The sequence below is a fragment of the Notolepis coatsorum genome (assembly GCF_963971535.1).
Source record: "Notolepis coatsorum genome assembly, chromosome: 19".
NCBI classification, from domain to species: Eukaryota; Metazoa; Chordata; class Actinopteri; order Aulopiformes; family Paralepididae; genus Notolepis; species Notolepis coatsorum.
Window position 1 is genome coordinate 16,034,999 of NC_140183.1, and position 23,339 is coordinate 16,058,337.

General features: G+C 44.9%; 1 protein-coding gene across 3 annotated transcripts in view; it reads left to right on the forward strand.

The window, feature by feature from the left end:
- ndufaf6 (NADH:ubiquinone oxidoreductase complex assembly factor 6) overlaps positions 1 to 23,339 on the forward strand; it is a 64,248-nt gene that overhangs the window by 28,957 nt on the left and 11,952 nt on the right. For 2 of the 3 annotated variants that reach the window (XM_084335907.1, XM_084335906.1), the window contains exons 8-9: positions 15,343 to 15,444; positions 16,516 to 16,572. In XM_084335907.1, the coding sequence (XP_084192033.1) occupies positions 15,343 to 15,444; positions 16,516 to 16,572 (159 nt within the window). Of the gene's footprint in view, positions 1 to 15,342; positions 15,445 to 16,515; positions 16,575 to 23,339 lie in introns of those variants that run through there. The other variant, XR_014620767.1, reaches the window with a different exon arrangement.

Below are 23,339 nucleotides of genomic sequence, written 5' to 3' on the forward strand. Positions count from 1 at the left end.
AAAAGAAAGTAGTCTAAATAAAAATATTATCAGAAAATTGTCGATCTAATTTTAATAATATATTAAAGAAACTAGTCTAAATAACGTTTTTATAATTTATTAGGGGACATGCATTGCTATTCCTAACACTATTTGGGCAACTTTACACAATTCCTGTGAGTCTATTGAACATATCTGTACGTTTTTTTTTCAAAAGAATTCATTGTTTTATATTTCTAATGAAGTACTCAAAAGCATAATTTTCCAGCCTCAGGATTTCAGACTATTTTTGGACTAGCAGAATGCTTTGAGTGACAGCCACCCACCAAATGGCTCCGGCCATACTACCGGTACTCTACTAACGCCAAATTGAACCTAATACACAAACAAATATGGCTCAAGCATACGTTTTCGAATACAATACAATCCACAAAGGGATGACACCAAAGCAGGTACCCATGCCATACGATTTTGGGAAAACAAATGACAGGAAGAATAAGATTGCTCTCCCAATACGTCTAACACACACACACACACACACACACACACACACACACACACACACACACTGCACTTGTACTAACGACGTTAGTTAGGAACATAATCATTCATTCGCAATACACACAAGTAGGTCTACATATATACAACGAAGCAGAGAGCTAAGAACGTTAGCTAAGCTATCTTGCTCTCTCAGTCCGTCTAACACACACACACACACACGGTGCTTGCACTAACGACGTTAGTAACGTTAGATTTTCTTGGCGCAATAAACAGAGCTAAGATCCCCCCCCCCCCCAACACACACAAGGAACATAATCATTCATTCGCAATACACACAAGTAGGTCTACATATATACAACGAAGCTTGCACTAACGTTAGACTGTCTTGGCGCACACACACGGAAGAGTACCGTAATACACAAACGGATGAATGAACGAGGTCCTACTGCTAATTAACTAATTACGACGTACTGTATGTACTTACTGATTCGATGCTTTCTTTCGGTCTCAAAGACTTACAGGCTAGTTCCCTTCTTCTGTAGGAAGAAATCACGGAAGCATAAAGTCCCTCGTCTTTGCAAAAATCCAAAAACGAACTTGGTCCATTGCTGGCGAAGCACAGCATCCTCAGGAAAAGTGTGCATAGACGTATTAGCAGCTTTGCAGCCAGGAACAGCACATGGCCTGGCACATGGCCTGCGTGTTTTGCTCATATTGTTGACGTTAGGCAAGTTACTGCACTTCTTTCCTGCGGTCTGCCTGCTCTAGGTAGATTGTGGGCTAGGTAGATTGTGGGCAGGCATTGGTTCCAACCACAGAGCCAATCAGATCACAATCAGCTCCACCAGCTCCCAGTTACGTCACCGAGCGAGTCAAATCAGAATAACCTAATTCACTGGAGGAGGAAATTGTCTGAACTGAATGAGAGCAATCCGCCAATATGGTATTTATAGACACAGACCCATTGATACTAACCCATATTACTATAATACAATGCTAAACACTGAAAAAAGCCATTTATAATGTATGTCCCCTTCAAAGAAAGTCTAAATCAAATTTGAATAACCTATTAATGTTGCGTTTCTTTTTCAAATGTAGCCAAGAGTATAGACCCTAACCCTGTCAAAACAGCAGTCAAAGATTTTGCTCAGTGGCAATTTTTCACGTCTGGTCAATGTTAGCATGGTGTTATTCACCGTCAAAGATGGAGAAAAAAAAGAAAATGTATATTCTCCTTTGGTTCATTACAATTTACTCAAGCCTAGTAATAGACACAATATTTCTGAAACTGGGTATACATTCCCTGAGGTCCATAGATGTCCCTAGATACCAAGAACAAAGCAAATGGACCTTGTGGAAGTGGAGCAATCTTCCATTTACTTAGGTATGTATTTGTAGGCGAATTTCCTGAAAATATGGCTAGGGCTTAAGAGGTTAAAGAAACTAGTCTAAATAAAAAATGTATAATTTATTAGAGAAACTAGTCTAAATCTAATTTTAATAATCTATTAACACATTGTGCGCCAACAACAAGTATATTCGTTATTGCCCACCAATCGTTGTGCGCCAACAAAGAGTAAACTCGTTTTTGGGATCAATGTTTCATTTTTTCGCCATGGCATTCATAATTCATCCAGCCTCCCTCCGGAGACGCAGCTGGACCCTGTCTGATATTGCAACGCCTCAATACCGCCCCCTGGTGGATTCCGGGCGAGTTACACTCCACGCCAAACCGGAAGTGGCACTCAGTGCATCGGGGAAATTCCTCCGGCAGAGATATATTGTAACGTGGGTCTAGATACACACTCGAGTGCATTGGATAGCTTTCGAAACGCAAGAATCAATATGATTTCGGTGTTTATTGCGTCATACAAACGGAAAATGGATCTAGCAGATCGACGTCAAATTATTGGAATATTTTTCGTCCAGTCTCATCGGCGAACGGTAAGAGGAATCTAACGTTATTTTCAGCTCGATTGTTTATTTATTTCACTGCAATCCATCTGATCAACGTATCAACCCATACAAAAAAAAAGCCGTTACTGAGTGACAATCAAGGAATTATAAACGACCCCCCCCCCCCCTTTCCTTCACGCATGATGAAGCATAATGTATACCGATCATATACATTTGAATTTTTAATATAGCGTGTATAGGAACAAAACGCCAATCGATAATGTATCATATGCGTCGGGGCCTATAACTCGCGTTTTAGGAATTACTGCTATACAGTCTAAAAACATACTTATATTCACGAGGGTACTAACACGACAATGTATGAATGGAAAAATATAACGTTCCCACATCCAGAACGATAGATACCCGATGTTGAATGGGCCATAGTAATATCGATATAGCTATAATATTTAAAAAGTTATAGCCCTGCAAAGAAGGTGAGCCACTCCATAGGCTTACAGCGCTGGCAGAGAGGGCACAAAGATGGGCACAATGCCTGGCAGACAATGTGTTAAAGAAACTAGTCTCCCAGGTGAGATACCTATGGTAAAACATTTTAGATGCTTGGGAGTGGAAATATTCCCCACCATAAGACAAACGGTGAAGCACAATTACACAAAATCAAAGACGACCTTGATAGGTGGGCAAAACTTAAAAACTCAGTACAGGCAAGGATATCAATAGTTAAGATGGATGTACTACCTAGAATCAACTTCTTCAGTTCAATGCTACCGTTACCCCCTCCAGAGGGTTACTGGAAAAGATTACACTCCTCCACATACAAATGTATTTGGAATAACAAACCACCACGTATAAAAAGATCCACCGCACAGAGAAATAAAGCAGACGGTGGCATGGCATTTCCAGATTTTTTCCACTATTTTAAGGCGTACACATTAAGACCATTGACAACATGGTTTGATCCCCAAGCATTAGTATCCTGGAGAAAATTGGAAGAAAACATAGTAGCCCCACATAGACTGAAGGACATAGCATACACTAAACTACCAATCAAGCACTGTGAACGGAAATTTGGCCCCATAATTACCCATGCGATCCGGATATGGCGTGAAACAAAAAAAAAATATCCTAACCCACAAAAATGGCACAATCACACTCCCTTATTCAATAACAATGCACTCTTAATTGAAAAACGACCTATAAGATTCCCTATATGGGAAGAGCAAGGCATACACTTATTAGGGGATGTTTTTAACAACCAGGGTTTTTGTAGTTATGGAGAAATATGCACAAAACTTAATCTCACCAAGTCCACATGGCTTTTTTACATACAGTTACGGCTATGTTTGAAGTCTCACGGTGTTCCATTAGACATACCAATTGAACACCACAGATACCACAAATTCTTCTATGAAAGAGAGACATCGAGAGGTTTTGTTTCAGGTTTTTATCATCAATTACTAACGTCCTCATATGAAACCCTCCAACTAGACTCTGTCTGGAGGAGGGATATACCAGACCTGGAAATTGACTTTGATTGGCAAGGAGCATGGGCAAATGTCCGACTTACATCAAGGAACCCGGACCATCAACAAATCAATCTTAACTATATTCACAGGACATACTTGACTCCTATAAGACTGAACAGAATGGGTCTTAAACAAGACTCCAAATGCTCCCAATGTACAAATGGAGACGAAGGGACATTTATGCACATGTATTGGGACTGCCCTCCAGTTAAGGCATTTTGGAAAGATGTGACCCAACAATTATCAAAACTCGTATCTTGGAATATACCTGTACACCCCTCTGTATTACTATTGAATGATGTTTTTGAGTTTGCAGTAAATCCACAGCTAAAGAGATTGGTTTTATCGGGTTTCACAGTAGCTAAAAAGCTGATCGCATCACGCTGGTTTCAACCGGAAAAAATGTGCCGGAAAGTTTGGTCTCTTACATATCTCGATGTGATTTATCAAGAAATATCTACAGCAAGAATTCTGGGTCTCAATGAATCCAAAATGTCAATGTGGTTAGAAGTGGTGGAGAGAATAAAAGCTAGCTTATAATGGTAGTGTCTGGTTAGGAGCGAGGGATAATGGAGGTACTATCCAAAGAGGGGTCCGGGAGGGGGGGGTTCGAGCTGGAGCATATGTGTGTAGGGTTTTAGATAACAGGTATTAGGGGTATATCCTGTATTAGTGTTGTCACGATACTGGAATTTCGACTTCGATACGATACCTTGAAAAGTATCGATACTTTCGATACTTTCAATACCAAAAAAAAAAATTATAATTTTTATTATAATATATATATATATATATTTTTTTTAACAAATTTTGCTTTTGTTGCTGGTTGATTCTCCTCAGCTTCTCTCTGGTACTATACGAGAAGATAAATACACTTTTAAAACCCTTTGTTTATCTTTAGATCAGAGAGAGAGAGAGAGAAAGAGAGAGTGGCTGCTGGAGATTTTAGGTCTACTGAGCGCACCTTTCTAGTTATGACCAGAGAGCGAGAGAGAGAGAGAGAGAGCGAGCGAGCGAGCGAGCGAGAGAGAGAGAGCGAGCGAGCGAGAGAGAGAGATTTCTCCGGAGCTATGCTCGGAGCATTTATTAACGTTACATTTTCAACAACATTGCGTTAATAAATGCTCCGAGCATAGCTCCGGAGAAATCTCTCTCTCTCTTCCTCCTCCCCCTCACAGCCGGGCAGCGCAGCTCTGTCTTCAGTTTGTAAACAACGCTATTATTAGCTAACGTTAGCTGTCGTTCCTCCGTTAGCTTAATGCTAGCTAGCTGGCCACCTATTACTTCATGGAAATGGAGTAACGTCAAGCCGAGCCCACTACACCAGTACACTCATGAACTCGACACAACTACCCCGTTTCCAACGAGGAGGCTGCAGCAGCTTGTGTCTGTTGCTCTGAGCGAGGAGGAGGAGGAGGAGGCGGAAGGGCAAGGCTCTGGCAGCGCGTCTGTCTGTCAACAACTTGCGGGAGCAAGCCAGCTGGTACCGATACTGCAGAAAGTATCGGTACTTCGGGAAATGAGTATTGAAGCCGTTTTAAATATTCAGTATCGATATGTATCGATACTTCGATATTTTTGACAACACTATCCTGTATAAGACATTGGTATAATTGGTAATTTCGTTGGATATACACTGTATACTGTAAAGTATTATTATATACTTTTTTTGCTTTCTGTTTCTGTGCTTGCATGTCATTTTAGCCATCTTAATAGTTAGTTTCATTATGCATTGTGTGTTGAGTACTGACTTTTAATAATTTTGTTTTGCAATAATAATAAAAAAAAAAAAAAAAAAAAAAACTAGTCAATCTAATCTAACACACACACACACACACACACACACACACACACACACACACACACACACACACAGATCTTGTTCACCTCACATTTCCTACACAGTGTGGCCTGAAGGGGTTGCTGTTGCTCTGTGACAAGTAGAGCCAGAGTAGCCTTCTCAGCAGCATCAACACTGACATCCTGACACCCTGCCCTGAAGACATCCTGCCCTGAAGACACCCTGACATCCTGCCCTGAAGACATCCTGACATCCTGCCCTGAAGACATCCTGACATCCTGCCCTGAAGACATCCTGACATCCTGCCCTGAAGACATCCTGACATCCTGCCCTGAAGACATCTTGACATCCTGCCCTGAAGACATCCTGACATCCTGCCCTGAAGACATCCTGACATCCTGCCCTGAAGACACCCTGACATCCTGCCCTGAAGACACCCTGACATCCTGCCCTGAAGACATCCTGACATCCTGCCCTGAAGACATCCTGACATCCTGCCCTGAAGACATCCTGACATCCTGCCCTGAAGACATCCTGACATCCTGCCCTGAAGACATCCTGAAGACACCCTGCCCTGAAGACACCCTGCCCTGAAGACACCCTGCCCTGAAGACATCCTGCCCTGAAGACACCCTGACCTGAAGACATCCTGACATCCTGCCCTTAAGACACCCTGCCCTGAAGACATCCTGAAGACACCCTGCCCTGAAGACATCCTGCCCTGAAGACATCCTGACATCCTGCCCTGAAGACACCCTGACCTGAAGACATCCTGCCCTGAAGACATCCTGAAGACATCCTGAAGACATCCTGACATCCTGCCCTGAAGACACCCTGACCTGAAGACACCCTGCCCTGAAGACACCCTGACCTGAAGACACCCTGACCTGAAGACATCCTGCCCTGAAGACACCCTGACCTGAAGACACCCTGACCTGAAGACACCCTGCCCTGAAGACATCCTGCCCTGAAGACATCCTGCCCTGAAGACATCCTGCCCTGAAGACATCCTGAAGACATCCTGAAGACATCCTGACATCCTGCCCTGAAGACACCCTGACCTGAAGACATCCTGCCCTGAAGACATCCTGAAGACATCCTGAAGACATCCTGACATCCTGCCCTGAAGACACCCTGACCTGAAGACACCCTGCCCTGAAGACACCCTGCCCTGAAGACACCCTGACCTGAAGACATCCTGCCCTGAAGACACCCTGACCTGAAGACACCCTGACCTGAAGACACCCTGACCTGAAGACATCCTGCCCTGAAGACACCCTGACCTGAAGACATCCTGCCCTGAAGACATCCTGCCCTGAAGACATCCTGCCCTGAAGACATCCTGAAGACACCCTGCCCTGAAGACATCCTGCCCTGAAGACATCCTGCCCTGAAGACATCCTGCCCTGAAGACATCCTGCCCTGAAGACATCCTGACCTGAAGACACCCTGACCTGAAGACAATAGAGATAGCATAAAGTAGAATACACTAAGACAGCGGTTCCCAAACTTTTTTGGCCGTGCACCCCCTGTCACCTCCCGACCTAGCTCGCGCACCCCCCAATGCAAACATAAAAAATTATAAATAAATAAGTCCCGAGACTCCGTGCTGCTGCTGACTTTAAATCAAATAGGTGTCTGTGGGCAGTCGGCCCGACATTAATAAACAGCAGTGTGTTATAATCACATTTTTATGAGCTAATGAATGAATTCCGGACATTTGTATTAATTATATCAAGCGAATAACTGAGAAATTTGGCAGAGAGAGACGGCAACATTATCGTGAAATATAAACGTTGCATGATGACTATTATATCTCCCCTCCCAGTCCCAACGAAGCACATACCAATAGTATGCAACTGCAGAGCCGCAGAGCCAGCGGCGCTCTCAGTCCGGTCTGGGGACCGCTCAGCAGCGCCCCCCACCCAACAGCTGAATTGCCAATGGCTGAATTGGAGTATTGCACTGTGCGCGCACAACTGTCTGCTCTGCGGCTCTACAGCTGCATGCTTCTCGCAAATCTAGCTCTCGCTGCCAAACCAAATGAATCTCGACATCGCTTCACCAATAGTCGTTATCAGAACACTACACACATATCATAATTATAGAACACACATCGTTGTCATTATTAGACCTGTGCTTAGAGGGAATTATTTTCAAAAATGTACCGAATGTACACCAACAGATTGGCCAGATTTGCCACATCAGTGGACTCATCTACTTGGAGAGAATAAAACTCACTGTTATTCACGCGACTGACTAATGTAGCCAGGATGTTTTCGGACATCATATCGATGCGTCGCGACACCGTGTTGTTGGACACCGGGATCATATCCAATGTTTTTGCTTCTTTCTCTCCAATCATACATTCAACCATATTTTTGGCAATTGGCAGGCACACGTCTTCCACAAGTGTGTGAGGTAGTCCCTTTTTAGCAATTCTGTAACTTGCGAGATAAGAAGCCTTGCATGCCTTTGTGTTAGCTCCACCACATGAATGAAACTGGAGTTTATTTTGTCTGCCTTTCAAGTCCTCCCATTTTGATTTGAAAAATGCAAGGGGTTCTTTAGTAACTTCGGCATGCTTAGTCGTTAAGTGGCGACGTAAATATGAGGGCTTCGTGCTGCTGTTAGATAGGACGTCACCGCACACGGCACACCACACACTGGGGATCTGGGTGATCCACATCACCAATCCAAGTGAAGCCCAGACACAGATCATTTTCATCATATTTCCTTTTGCTTTTTCCAGTCTGTCGCCCAGTCTCGTTGTCTTTTTTGGCCGGGCTGTTGTGTCTGTGCTCCAGCTCCACACACCCCCATTTCACTGTCATCATCACTCTCTGTCTCCACTCTAACGCTGCTCTCCGCTTCTCTCGCCTCCAATTCCTCCTGTCCTCTTTCATTACTTTTATTGACTTTAGATTCACCTGACAGTTTCCCTGTTTTTAGCCAGCTCTGCATGTTGTAAGTGCCACAATCCTGCACTGGTCCCGCGGTTTTGGCAGGAAGTTATTAAGTGCACTGGCTCGCGCTCGCTACTGTCATCGGCCCGCTGTTAGCCCGCATATTAGGAGACCTGAGGAGACAGACTCCAGGCAGAGCGGAGCGCATCAGCACAGACGAAGCGCACCTCGCCTGAGACATTGTTTATTATTATTATTATTAAAACGTACGTTTTTTATTAAAACGTTTCTTGAATTTCATGATTTACACAGTGAAAATCCCCATTTGAAATAATGTATATTAATTATATATTTATTAGTAAAATAACGCCATTAGCCTTTTCATGTCACGCACCACCTAGAGGTCGCTCGCGCACCACAAGGGGTGCGCGCACCACAGTTTGGGAACCACTGCACTAAGACAATAGAGATAGCATAAAGTAGAATACACTAAGACAATAGAGATAGCATAAAGTAGAATACACTAAGACAATAGAGATAGCATAAAGTAGAATACACTAAGACAATAGAGATAGCATAAAGTAGAATACACTAAGACAATAGAGATAGCATAAAGTAGAATACACTAAGACAATAGAGATAGCATAAAGTAGAATACACTAAGACAATAGAGATAGCATAAAGTAGAATACACTAAGACAATAGAGATAGCATAAAGTAGAATACACTATGACAATAAAGTAGAATACACTAAGACAATAGAGATAGCATAAAGTAGAATACACTAAGACAATAAAGTAGAATACACTAAGACAATAGAGATAGCATAAAGTAGAATACACTAATACAATAGAGATGGCATAAAGTAGAATACACTAGAGATATTATAACGTAGAATACACTAGAGATATTATAACGTAGAATACACTAAGGCAGTGGTTCTCAAACTACGGGTCGCGGGTAGGTGACAGTGCATTGGAAAGTAAATTATTATTATTTATTTTTTTATATAATTATAATATTTTCTTTATATATGTTTTTTTTAGTTTTTTGTTTTTGCAACATATTTTGCCTAAATATGCCTCGTTTTATAAATGTGTATTGATAACATAGTGCTGTAATTACGACATTATCAAGTTCAACAACGTGTGCTTTTATTTTGATATTCCTTAATTCCACGTTGAAATAAAAAAAATCCTAAATAAAATGGGGTCACGGTATGAAAATGTTTGAGAACCCCTGAACTAAGGCAATAGAGATGAGAGTTATAGAGGCTGCTAGAATGAGAACAGGACTGAAACAGAAGGGTATAGGGGGGGGTGTAGTCTGACGTCACTTTGGACCGCCCGCAAGGTCCACCCGTTTAGGGATTTATCATTGGGAAAATGGATTATCGGCTATTGTAACAATTCTGCCTCATGAACATTGAAAAGCTTTCCATTTTTGCACAAAATGAGTTCCCTTCTATCACTAACCTTATTGTTTAAGCTTTTTTGGTTGAAATAAAATTTGGCGATAACTTTTTACAATTAATTGCGAATATTTTCATGTTGAGCTATAGATTGTGGATGAATACGCACAGAAAGGTACACCATGCAAATGTTCATGCTTTATTTGTTTTAAACGAGACGATTTAGAGATGGTCAATGGGGAATTACATTGCGTTTTCAAGATGGTGGACCGGCCGGAAACAGCAATAACGTAACCACTACACCTCCCTATAGAGGCTGCTAGAATGAGAACAGGACTGAAACAGAAGGGTATAGAGGCTGCTAGAATGAGAACAGGACTGAAACAGAGGAGTATAGAGGCTGCTAGAATGAGAACAGGACTGAAACAGAGGTATAGATGGTGCTAGAATGAGAACAGGACTGAAACAGAAGAGTATAGAGGCTGCTAGAATGAGAACAGGACTGAAACAGAGGAGTATAGAGGCTACTAGAATGCATAATCTGAGTGTGTGGGGGGGGGGGCGTTCAGCCAAATAATTCATGTAAGGGACCTCAATGACCTGTATTAACTTTTTGAATCAGTCAGAGGATTTGAGTAATCTTGGTGCAGAGTATTGGGTTATAAGTTCAGAAATATAAGGGGGCACCATCATGCCATGGGGGGCTTTGATCAGGCGGATGTTGAAGAGAATTCTGAAGCCTACAGGAAGCCAGTGTAAGTGGGTCAGAATGAGGGCCATATCAAGAGCCTGACTGCCTTGTTCTGAGTCAGATGAAGTGGAGCAAAATGCAGACTCACTTAAAGAAGAAAGGAGTTCCAGTGAGCCAGGCAGGAGGAAATGAGAGCATGGGTGATTTTCTCTACGATGTTCTCGGGCACCGCTGAACTGATTTTGGCCATATAACCAATATCTTAAAGTGCCACTCTGGAACGTCTCCATTTCACGGTCACATCAGAAAACATAAATAAAGTACTAATGGAAAACCCCAGAATCACGATATTGTAATATCACGATATTGCGATATATTGCGATTTATTACCTTTTTTCAACTAAATTATGTCTCCAACGAAAAAGATGTTGTGTTAACATCTGCAATATACAATATACTGTACATCATCTGTTTTATCTAATAATACAATAACGTTTTCAGTCTGTTCACCTCATTACAATAATTTGTATTGCAGTAAAATGGGATCGTCAAGCAAATAAATTAAATTAAATGTATATCAATATAATATCACCACGCAAAATATTGTGATATATCGCTGTATTGTTCTTTTCCACCTCTATCACTTGGATAGATGGATTTTACTGGTTGAGGACAGAGAGGGAGGATTATCAGCACATCTCATTAAGGAAGCAAGAGTGAACTGGACCTTTATAGGGAAGGAGAAGGGAAAACATGGAATAAGACCGTTTTGTGATCAGAGACAACATTTTTCAAGGTGAGAGAGTTAACGGATGAACACACAGTAAAAACGAAATCAATGTTCTAGTGTGTGGCCTCATTCAAATGCGTGATGTGATATAGGGATGGGCATTTTTAAGAAAAATCCAGATTGATTGATCGCATGCTATACTCGAGTGATCGTGTATTACTCGTGGAGGGGGAAAAACAAAAAAAATACAAATAAATATATATATATTTTAGAATATTATAATTTTTTAATAATTTTTTATTAAAACTTAATTTAGTTCATTCACGTATATGTTTAATTAAACCAACAAACAGTTCTAATCTTACACATACATGTGAAACAAATATGTAAACAAAAAAAATTATAATAATAAAAAAAATGTTTAATAAAAATTATTAATAATTTAAGATAGAGTTTTCTCATAGCCGTGAGTAATCGATATTACTCACGCCCATCCCTTGTGATATGTGATTCACAAATACTTACAAATTCTGAAGCAAAGCTACGAGGCCTCCTCTACGACCAGTGAGTCTGAGAACAAGGCCCCCTCTACGACCAGTGAGTCTGACAGCAAGGCCTCCTGCCTCCTCTACGACCAGTGAGTCTGACAGCAAGGCCTCCTCTATGACCAATGAGTCTGGGAACAAGGCCTCCTCTACGACCAGTGAGTCTAAAAACAAGGCCTCCTCTACGACCAGTGAGTCTGACAGCAAGGCCTCCTCTATGACCAATGAGTCTGGGAACAAGGCCTCCTCTACGACCAGTGAGTCTAAAAACAAGGCCTCCTCTACGACCAGTGAGTCTGACAGCAAGGCCTCCTCTATGACCAATGAGTGTGGGAACAAGGCCTCCTCTACGACCAGTGAGTCTAAAAACAAGGCCTCCTCTACGACCAGTGAGTCTGGGAACAAGGTCTTCTCTACGACCAGTGATTCTGACAACAAGGCCTCTACGACCAGTGAGTCTGGGAACAAGGTCTTCTCTACGACCAGTGAGTCTGACAACAAGGCCTCTACGACCAGTGAGTCTGGGAACAAGGTCTTCTCTACGACCAGTGAGTCTGACAACAAGGCCTCTACGACCAGTGAGTCTGGGAACAAGGTCTTCTCTACGACCAGTGAGTCTGACAGCAAGGCCTCCTCTACGACCAGTGAGTCTGGGAACAAGGCCTCCTCTACGACCAGTGAGTCTGGGAACAAGGCCTCCTGCCTCCTCTACGACCAGTGAGTCTGGGAACAAGGCCTCCTCTACGACCAGTGATTCTGGGGGAATTTTAAAAACATGTAATTTGGGGGACAAAGTTCAGCGAAAATACCAGACCTAAGCCTGGTCTCTGCTAAAAATGGAAAAACAAAGGTTGTAAAACAAAGGTTAAAACAAAGGTCTTAGGCCATGTCCATACATGCATGGATGTTTCTAGGCTGAGCTGGAGTCAGCTGACCCAATGAGGGGAGGCTAATGTCATCCAGCAGGAGCTCCACCTCAGCCAGTCTGGCTGCCCTCCAGGCCCGAGGCGTATAGCTGCTTCATGGATGAGACGAGAGCCCCCCCCCAGGTGCTCTAGACGAGACGAGAGCCCCCCCCAGGTGCTCTAGACGAGACGAGAGCCCCCCCCAGGTGCTCTAGATGAGACGAGAGCCCCCCCCCAGGTGCTCTAGATGAGACAAGAGCCCCCCCCCAGGTGCTCTAGACGAGACGAGAGCCCCCCCCCAGGTGCTCTAGACGAGACAAGAGCCCCCCCCCAGGTGCTCTAGACGAGACAAGAGCCCCCCCCAGGTGCTCTAGACGAGACGAGAGCCCCCCCCCAGGTGCTCTAGAATCTAGATGAGACGAGAGCCCCCCCCCCCCAGGTGCTCTAGATGAGACGAGAGCCCCCCCCCAGGTGCTCTAGACAAGACGAGAGGCCCCCCCCCAGGTGCTCTAGACGAGACGAGAGCCCCCCCCCAGGTGCTCAAGACGAGACGAGAGCCCCCCCCCCCAGGTGCTCTAGATGAGACAAGAGCCCCCCCCAGGTGCTCTAGACGAGACGAGAGCCCCCCCCTCCCCAGGTGCTCTAGACGAGACGAGAGCCCCCCCCCAGGTGCTCTAGATGAGACGAGAGCCCCCCCCCCAGGTGCTCTAGACGAGACGAGAGCCCCCCCCAGGTGCTCTAGACGAGACAAGAGCCCCCCCCAGGTGCTCTAGACGAGACGAGACCCCCCCCCCCCCAGGTGCTCGAGATGAGACGAGAGCCCCCCCCCCAGGTGCTCGAGATGAGACGAGAGCCCCCCCCCCCCCCCCAGGTGCTCTAGACGAGACGAGAGCCCCCCCCCCCCCCAGGTGCTCTAGACGAGAGCCCCCCCCCCAGGTGCTCTAGACGAGACGAGAGCCCCCCCCCAGGTGCTCTAGACGAGACGAGAGCCCCCCCCAGGTGCTCTAGACGAGACGAGAGCCCCCCCCCCCCAGGTGCTCTAGACGAGACGAGAGCCCCCCCCCCCCAGGTGCTCTAGACGAGACGAGAGCCCCCCCCCCAGGTGCTCTAGACAAGACGAGAGCCCCCCCCCCCAGGTGCTCGAGATGAGACGAGAGCCCCCCCCCCCCCCCAGGTGCTCTAGACGAGAGACCCCCCCCCCCCCCAGGTGCTCTAGACGAGACGAGAGCCCCCCCCCCCCCCCCAGGTGCTCTAGACGAGACGAGAGCCCCCCCCCCCCCCAGGTGCTCTAGAGACGAGAGGGGCAAATGGCCGTCGTGGGACCGAAGAGACGGCACAGCTGTGAGTGTTAATCGTAGCGACAGCGCTTGTACGCTGGGAGCGAGGACACCGAGGATGCTGTCGATATACACAGCGGTAGCTTGTGCGAAAGCACTGCCGCCAACTATGAGGGTAATACATCCTGTATGCTGTGGGGAGAGGACAGGAAATAACATGTACCAGGAGCAGAAGCGAGAGCACTACCCTCACCGACGGGGTTATTGTCAATATCCACTAGACACCCGGAGACCAACCCAAGTGCTCCTGTCCGTCTTCGTCAGTGTGATCTGTCCTGCGTGTTTTTCCATTGTGTTGATCTCTTTTTCTGGAGGGGAACCCCTTGCGAGCATGGGGGGGAGAACGTGCAAACTACCACACAGAAAGGCCCGGGAGATACCCCACCTGGCAACCCGGCAACCTGGTCCCCAAGCGGGGATCGAACCCACAACCTTGGCAGTGTTAACCACTACACCACCGTGCCGCCTCACTAGAGTTAGCTGTGAGCAGAAGCGCTACGGTTTACTGTGAAGACGAATTAGGAGTCATGTAACGTAACCTGGGAGCGGTGTCAATATTCATTAACGTTAGCTTTGAGTGAGAACATTACTGCCAACTATAAATGGTAAATGGCTGCTTTTTTATATAACGCTTTTAATCCAAAGCGCTTTACAATTTGTTACTCACACAAATGAGCGAGAACACTGCCTTCACCAACAAAGGTTGTTGTCAATATTCACCAAGTTAGCTGTGAGCAAAAGTGCTACTGTTTAGACAAATTAGGAGTCACATACCATATGAGAGCGGGGAGCGAGGGCACTGCCTTCACCAACGAAGGTTGTTGTCAATATTAACTTCAATTAGCTTTGAGGGAAAGCGCGACTGCTTACGTGAAAAAACGAATTAGTGATCAGTGATCACAAACCGTATGGGACTGTATGATGACTGTCTGGTTTTCATCAGAGTAGGAATCAGACCAGAAAAAATATGCAAATCTTTCTCAGGCTCTCAGTCGTTCCTGCTGTTCAAAGTAGTTTCAGTGTCTCAAAGTAACATCATGGATTAACTGTGTGTGTCCGTGTGTGTGTGTGTGTCCGTGTGTGTGTCCAGCACGGTGCATCCCAGGAGGACTTCATCCGAGGTAGCCGAGAACAGAACGTCCGAGACGTCGTGTACGACATCGCTAGCCAAGCCCACGTACACCTGCAACACGTACGTACCAAACCTAACGAAGCAAATCAAAGGGTCAGTTTGGATCTTTGGACCCCTAGTCCTCTTTCCTACGCATCTATTATGTGGCCCATCAGTAGAGTTATTTTTTTAACACAATCAATGTTATGCTTCATACTGAATACCCGCAGCTCTGGCTAGCTAGCCACAAGACTAATGTAAAGTGAATGGGGCCACACATCAGTGCCTTGAGTAGCCAAATCAAAGCATTTTTACTAGGGATGTTCGATATTGGCTTTTTTACCGATATACCGATATTGTCCAACTCCTAATTTCCGATACCGATATCAACCGATACCGATATATGCTGGGTTTCCCCCACAAAAATACTAAATCATTTCAGGTAACTAACATTACATATCTCTTGTCGTGGAATTAACACAACATTATGCATACTTTTGACAACAAAAGTATGCATTCATGTGTTAATTTCACTGGATGCATTCAACAAGGCATTCTAAATGTAAACATTATCTGTGCATCTCCCCCTTTCTTCTCTCTCCCTCTGGTTCTCTCACTCTCCCTTTCTCTTTTTCCCTCTCTCTTTCCTTCTCTCTCCCTTATTTATTGTAATTTTCCTTGTATACTATTGCTACTGTAATTTCTTATTTTATTTACTTGTATGCATGTACATAACCTTGTTTTTGTTGCAGCCCCCCCCCCCCCCTCCCTCACAAGGCTTTTGATTTTTGGTCAGGCTGCTTTTGTATATAATAATGTGTTCTTACTTGCTTGCCTGGGTAGATAAAAGGTTAAATAAAAAATAATATATATATATATATATTTTTTTATCCGATATTACATTTTAATGCCAATATCGGCCGATAACTCAAATTTTTTACAGACATTAGATTTGTGGCTAACTAAAGAAGGAGCTGGCTATCCAGTATGAAGAAAAGACTCACTAGTGTCACTTTATGACTAGTGGTGAAAAGTTGTATAGATTTAACTTGAATCAACATTTCTGTGTCTCATGTCATCATTAATATCATTAGTATAGTGTTGTTGTTTAGTTTCATTGGTTTGACCCCATTTGAACCGCTTTGTCCGCAGGCTCGATCATTTAGCAAGAACGTCCCAGCAGCCGCCACGCCAGCCTTCCTCCAGACGGTAGGTTGTCAAACGTCTCATTTCAAACCTTTATTTAAACTCGAAAGGCAACTGAAGTTTCCCTCGTTTACAGTCACGTCGAGTGTACATACAGAGTTAAGCAAAAAAGGCATATAAAATTGCCAAGTTTTTTTTACAATAACACAAATAAGGATAACAATAAATTAAAACATGTACAACTTGATTGACAATGGTTGGAGATCAAGGTTTTTAAACTCTGCAACAGAGGGGAGAATCTCAAGCTTTAAGGACTGTTGGAGTCCATGAGCTAGTGGAATCATAGCAAAATGCAGATTTACCCTGTTCTGAGCAAACTGGACCTTAAGGACCACTTAACGGGTCACTAGAACGGGTTCCATAGGTTCCAAAATTCCATTTCAATAATGATGTATAAGGAGGTAGCTTACAATAATGATGTAGTATAAGGAGGTAGCTTACAATAATGATGTAGTATAAGGAGGTAGCTTACCAATAATGATGTAGTATAAGGAGGTAGCTTACAATAATGATGTAGTATAAGGAGGTAGCTTACCAATAATGATGTAGTATAAGGAGGTAGCTTACCAATATGGATGTAGTATAAGGAGGTAGTTTACCAATAATGATGTAGTATAAGGAGGTAGCATACCAATAATGTAGTATAAGGAGGTAGCTTACCAATAATGATGTAGTATAAGGAGGTAGCTTACCATATAAGGGCCTTAAAAATGAACAAATGCCAGTGTTTGTTGCACCTCTCCGTCAGCGAGGACCAACCAACCTTCTCATAAAGTATAAAGTCAAAGCAAGTTGTTTTTATTTCCTTATTAATAATAATAATAATAATAATAATAACTTCATTTTATATAGCGCCTTTCAAGGGACCCAAGGTCGCTTTACATAGGGGGGGGGGGGGGGGGATAACAAAGTAACAAACAGTGGACAGACACAACATATACATATAAAGTGAGAGATTAGGGGTTAAAGGCCAAGTTGAAGAGGTGGGTTTTGAGCAGTTTTTTGAATGAGTCCAGAGTTGGGGCGGTGCGGCGTTCTGCGGGGAGGGAGTTCCAGAGGGTGGGAGCTGCCACACTGAAATTCCCTCGACTGTCGGGTACGTTCTCCATTACCAGCTGAGAACTAAGACATCATCACTTTTGGTGTATTTCAAGTGGGGCACAAAAGCACAGATTGAATAAATAAATCAACAGAACTGTGTTTTAGTAAGACGTCAGGGCCGTTGTATGAAAAGTGAATAGATAAATAAATGACGGAGGGGGAATGTTCAGAAGAAAATATATGAATTTCTGTGATTAAAGTCATAATATATTTAAAGGTCCTGCGTCTTATAAATGGCCTTTTCCAGTGTTTAGCATTGTTTTATAGCAATGGGGGGTTAGTATCAATGGGTCTGTGTCTCTAATTACCATTTTGGCGGATTGCTCTAATTCAGTTGAGACAATCTCCTCCCCCAGTGAATTAGGTCATTCTGATTTGACTGTTTTACTGATGTGAATAAGGCACTGATCTGCATAACTAACGGCCCCTCTATGGTTGTAGCGCAACCATTCGCTCAATGGCGAGAGAGAGGGAGAGAGAGCGATAGAGAGGGACAGGAGCTTCTGTCGGGGAAACAAACACACACGCATTTTACACACAACCTGACCGGCACGCGGGGAAGCACTAAGCACACACGCATTTACACACACACAACCTGACCGGCGCGCGGGGAAGCACTAAGCACACACGCATTTACACACACACAACCTGACCGGCGCGCGGGGAAGCACTAAGCACACACGCATTTACACACACACAACCTGACCGGCGCGCGGGGAAGCACTAAGCACACACGCATTTACACACACACAACCTGACCGGCGCGCGGGGAAGCACTAAGCACACACGCATTTACACACACACAACCTGACCGGCGCGCGGGGAAGCACTAAGCACACACGCATTTACACACACACAACCTGACCGGCGCGCATGGAGGGTCTTCTCCCTGGGAGCACTGCACATATCTTTGACTCCCATGCGCACGCCCATATTCCGATCCGTGCAATAATAATCACAGCGGTATATATTGTCATTTGGAACAAGTTACCAATGCATTGTCCCATGGGATTATGCCCCCCCCCCCCCCCCCCACGGCGAAATTAGTATCCCCCTCAATCTCTCTATCTCTCTCTATCTGTCTGCCAGTCGCAGACCGTGGGCGACTGTCACTCAAAGCGCTTATGGGCGGAGCCCAGCACAAACAGCTTGGAATCTTGAAGTTGAAAACATTTTGAGTACTTGATTCAAAATATAAAACAATGAATTTTTTGGAAAAAATATGTACAGATGTGTTCCATAGACTCACAGGAATTGTGTAAAGTTGCCCAAATAGTGAAAGGAATAGCAATGCATGTCCCCTTTAAAGAGAAAAAACTCCCATGCAGCCGTAGAACACTCCATGTAATCTGTTGGGGGGGATTCACCCCTGTGGTGTTCTGTTGGAGGGGATTCACCCCTGTGGTGTTCTGTTGGGGGGATTCACCCCTGTGGTGTTCTGTTGGGGGGATTCACCCCTGTGGTGTTCTGTTGGGGGGATTCAACCCTGTGGTGTTCTGTTGGAGGGGATTCACCCCTGTGGTGTTCTGTTGGGGGGATTCACCCCTGTGGTGTTCTGTTGGGGGGATTCACCCCTGTGGTGTTCTGTTGGGGGGATTCAGCCCTGTGGCGTTCTGTTGGCGGGATTCAACCCTGTGGTGTTCTGTTGGGGGGATTCACCCCTGTGGTGTTCTGTTGGGGGGATTCACCCCTGTGGTGTTCTGTTGGGGGGATTCAACCCTGTGGCGTTCTGATTTGTCACACTCTGTGTTTACTCAATAATAATTCATTGCTGTGACTTGGGGTCAGCTCTTGTCATTATAGCATCAAATTTTAGCGAAAGTTCTGACAGAAATCATTTAGTTAAATATATAAAAAATATATTTATACAGTATATATATACATGCGTGACAGGATGGAAAACACAGCAGCACCAATCGCATGAAAACCTCTGTTAATCACAATTAGACCTGTCTCAAACCCTGCCCCTTTTCTTGATCCTCCAATCACAGCTGTCGCTTACCTCTGACTTCCTCGTACAAACTTTGTTTGTACGAGGAAGTCAGAGGTAAGCGACAGCTGTGATTGGAGGATCAAGAAAAGAGGGCAGGGTTTTGAGACAGGTCCATATAAACACACCTGGCTCATCAACTGGAGTTTGTGTGATTGGTGCAGCTGTGTTTTGCCATCCCATCCCATTGCGTAAACAGAATGCGGTCCGTGGAGATATTTGACTAAATATAAGTTTTCTGAACATTACATAGAGTGTTCTATGGCTGTATATGGAATACATGCAATGCATGGGATATCAGCCAGTCTAGGGCTATTTTATTTTTATTTTATTAAGGATCCCCATTAGCTGGTGCGATAGCAACCAGCTAGTCTTCCTGGGGTCCACACACACAAAAAAACATACAAAAACAATTATTATTTCAAAAACAAAATGATTAAAAGTCAGTACACACAATGCATAATGAAACTAACAATTAAGATATCTAAAATTACATTACAGTGTAAAACAAAAACAAAAAATACTTTACAGTGTTAAAAACAATTTAAGATTATTTTTAAAAGTGAGTCTACTGTAAATGCAGCAGAGGTTTTGAGGTAGGTTATTCCAAAGAGTTAATGCTCTAAAAATAAAAGATCTCCTTAAAGCATTGGTTTTAGGACCTGGCAATTCAAGCTGCCCACTACTGGAACCTCTAGTGTAATGCTCATGCACAGTATTACTAATAACAATCTGATTATGTATAAAAACAGGAGTTTTACTGCTCATGGCCAACTTGAACAGCACAAGTATATTAAAAGACAATCTATTTTCAATATTAAGCCAAGAGAGGCGGGCATGCATGCTGCTCACATTAGACCTTAGACCTTAGGCTATGGATCCATGGGTCTGACATGTCAGGCAATGGACGAGTGTTTTCTCACTGAACAACCAGGTTGCAGGCGCCTGCAAAGTTGACAAACTAATGCTACAACTAATTAATACCATAGTGGATGTAAAAGGGTCATGGGTCAACACATACGATCCTTCCTTTGACTATTTTACAGGTGGTTAACCCTTTCACTACCACACTACAGACGGTTAACCCTTTCACTACCACACTACAGAAGGTTAACCTTTCACTACCACACTACAGACTGTTAACCTTTCACTACCACACTACAGAAGGTTCGCCCTTTCACTACCACACTACAGAAGGTTCGCCCTTTCACTACCACACTACAGAAGGTTAACCTTTCACTACCACACTACAGAAGGTTAACCTTTCACAACCACATTATAGAAGGTTAACCCTTTCACTACCACACTACAAAGGGTTAACCCTTTCACTACCACACTACAGAAGGTTAACCTTTCACTACCACACTATAGAAGGTTAACCCTTTTACTACCATACTACAGAAGGTTAACCCTTTCACTACCACACTATAGAAGGTTAACCTTTCACTACCACACTACAGACGGTTAACATTTCACTACCACACTACAGAAGGTTAACTCTTTCACTACCACACTACAGAAGGTTATATTTCGTATGGCATCGCTCCCGCTCTGAGCCTTACGAGATACTCTATATCGCCTGTGATACCTAATGTACCTCCCACGAACAAAAACACATGCACCCCACCTGTATGGGGCCCCGCCCCTTATGGTGGCACCACCCATATAATCATGACTCTGGTCATGACACACCCTTCCTCTATTTTCGTCCCAGCGCACTGGATGCTATGCACCATGCGAGCTAGCGGAATGAAAAGATTAAGGAAGATTAATAATGTTGGAAGCTTACCGGAGGTTGCTGGCCCCTGGCATCTTCGACGCATGTTTTCGGCGACACGACGGGCCTGTGATGTTCCTCGTTTGATGACTGCACATCGAGGTTCAGCTGTACAAGGCTGGCTGTCGGGCCAGCTTGTACTCAGGTAGGCCCTGTGTCTTCAGGCATGGGTATTAGTGTTAGTAATGCTGGTTTGTGTTGTTAACACAACCTTGTTGTGTGTTGGCGCCAGGGGCAAGATGGTTTGGTGAACGTTCTCTGCAGGGAACGGTTTCCAAGCTGTCTTGGGCGTGCTGCTAAAACATCTAAAGCTATGCTAACATGCTATCGCTACTGCCGCATGCTATCACTACTGCTAATTGCTATGCTGTTTTAATGTCTCCGCCGTGAGATGTTGTCACTCTCCCGCCTCTTGCCCGGTTCATCAATGAAGGTCAGTCGGTAGCTGTTGTGGGGTTTTGAGTTCTATTTACCTTTTTCGGGTAAATGGGTTGACAACGGGGTAGGTCGTGGCTAGGTTCTAGCCAGGTATTACCTTGTGTTCCGGCAGGGTTTGTTGAACGGTGTTCCCATCTGGGTTGGCGTCGGGTAGTGGGGCTATGGGTCCAGCCGACATGGTAAACATGTTGCGTGTCTGTGCACAGGCAATTGTTGTCTTGGGTTCCACATTGCCTGGCGTTAGGCTGCAGTAGTATAAGGGCAGGGCCGCTTGGGAGAAATGTGAGGCCCTGTGCGTTTTTAGACGCGAGGCCCCCCATCTCCTGGGGCGGCCCTGTGTAGGGGGCTATTGTTTCATTTTGTCACTCTGCTATGAGAAGGTCTGTCTTGCTACAGCTTTCTCTCCTCTCAAACCATTCATACTGACGGTCAATCGGTATACTGGGGGAGTAGTGCGGGGGGGGGGCTTTGTTTACCTTTTTTGGTAAATGGGCTAAACTAGGGCTGGTGTTCTGTTGTGAATATTTTGAATGAAGACGGGTCTGGTCCGTCTCCCCTTAAACTTTGTGTGTATGGGTTTGCTCATTCTACAGTTTTTGTGGTTTAGCTCTTTTTATTCATTTAACCTTTTCATGGTCCACACCACAGTGGAGGGTGCTGTTTGCAATCACCACTGGTGCTCCATGTTAACGTCAGTCCTTTGTTTTTGATATATTGAAACAATGCCCCGCCCGGCCGACACCATGGGTCGGCCTGGCGAGTGGCTGGTGGGCTGTTAAGGCTTGTACCGCCACGGTATGGAATTGGCAACGATTAGAACTGTGTTCGAATTGGTGTTTTTTCTATTACAGAAATGGTGTCTGGTGGAGGGGCCTTGAGGGCCGGCCGACGTCGACACATCGCGCACGGTGTTGGTAAACCACTCCGTCGAGGATGTTGACGTTATTAGCTTTGACCCAGCCGCAAGCTATAACCGCTCAGGGTTCCCCTCTCCGCAGGGGATTTTGGTCTTCTGCTGGAGCGCGGGCGGTATTGTCCTAGGCCCTACACCGCCTCACACCGCGCAGCCAGAAGAAGAGGGAGCACGGCCTCGTCAGCGGCGATGACGGGGCCCTCGACAGGCGGCCATGTTTCCCCCGCCAGTGGTGCCCTGGTTGGAGAATCGACAGGGTATCGCGAGGCCGACAGTCTTGGCGGCCGAGGGATCGGCCATTTTGGGTGATTTCGGTGTTGGTAAACCACTCCGTCGTCATTTTGCCGCGAGCAGCCCGCTCCCCGTTCAATCCTCTCTCTGGTATCCCCAGAGGCGGGGCTCTGAGCGTTCTCCTTTGGCTGCGGGCCGCGAACCTTCATTGAAGCGTATGCGGCCCCATTCTTCGCTTCTCATGGAGACAGGGGCTGACACCCAGTTGATGGCTGAGCCTGGGTCTGTCCGTGAGAATGTTGTGCTGTCAAGCGGCTCCC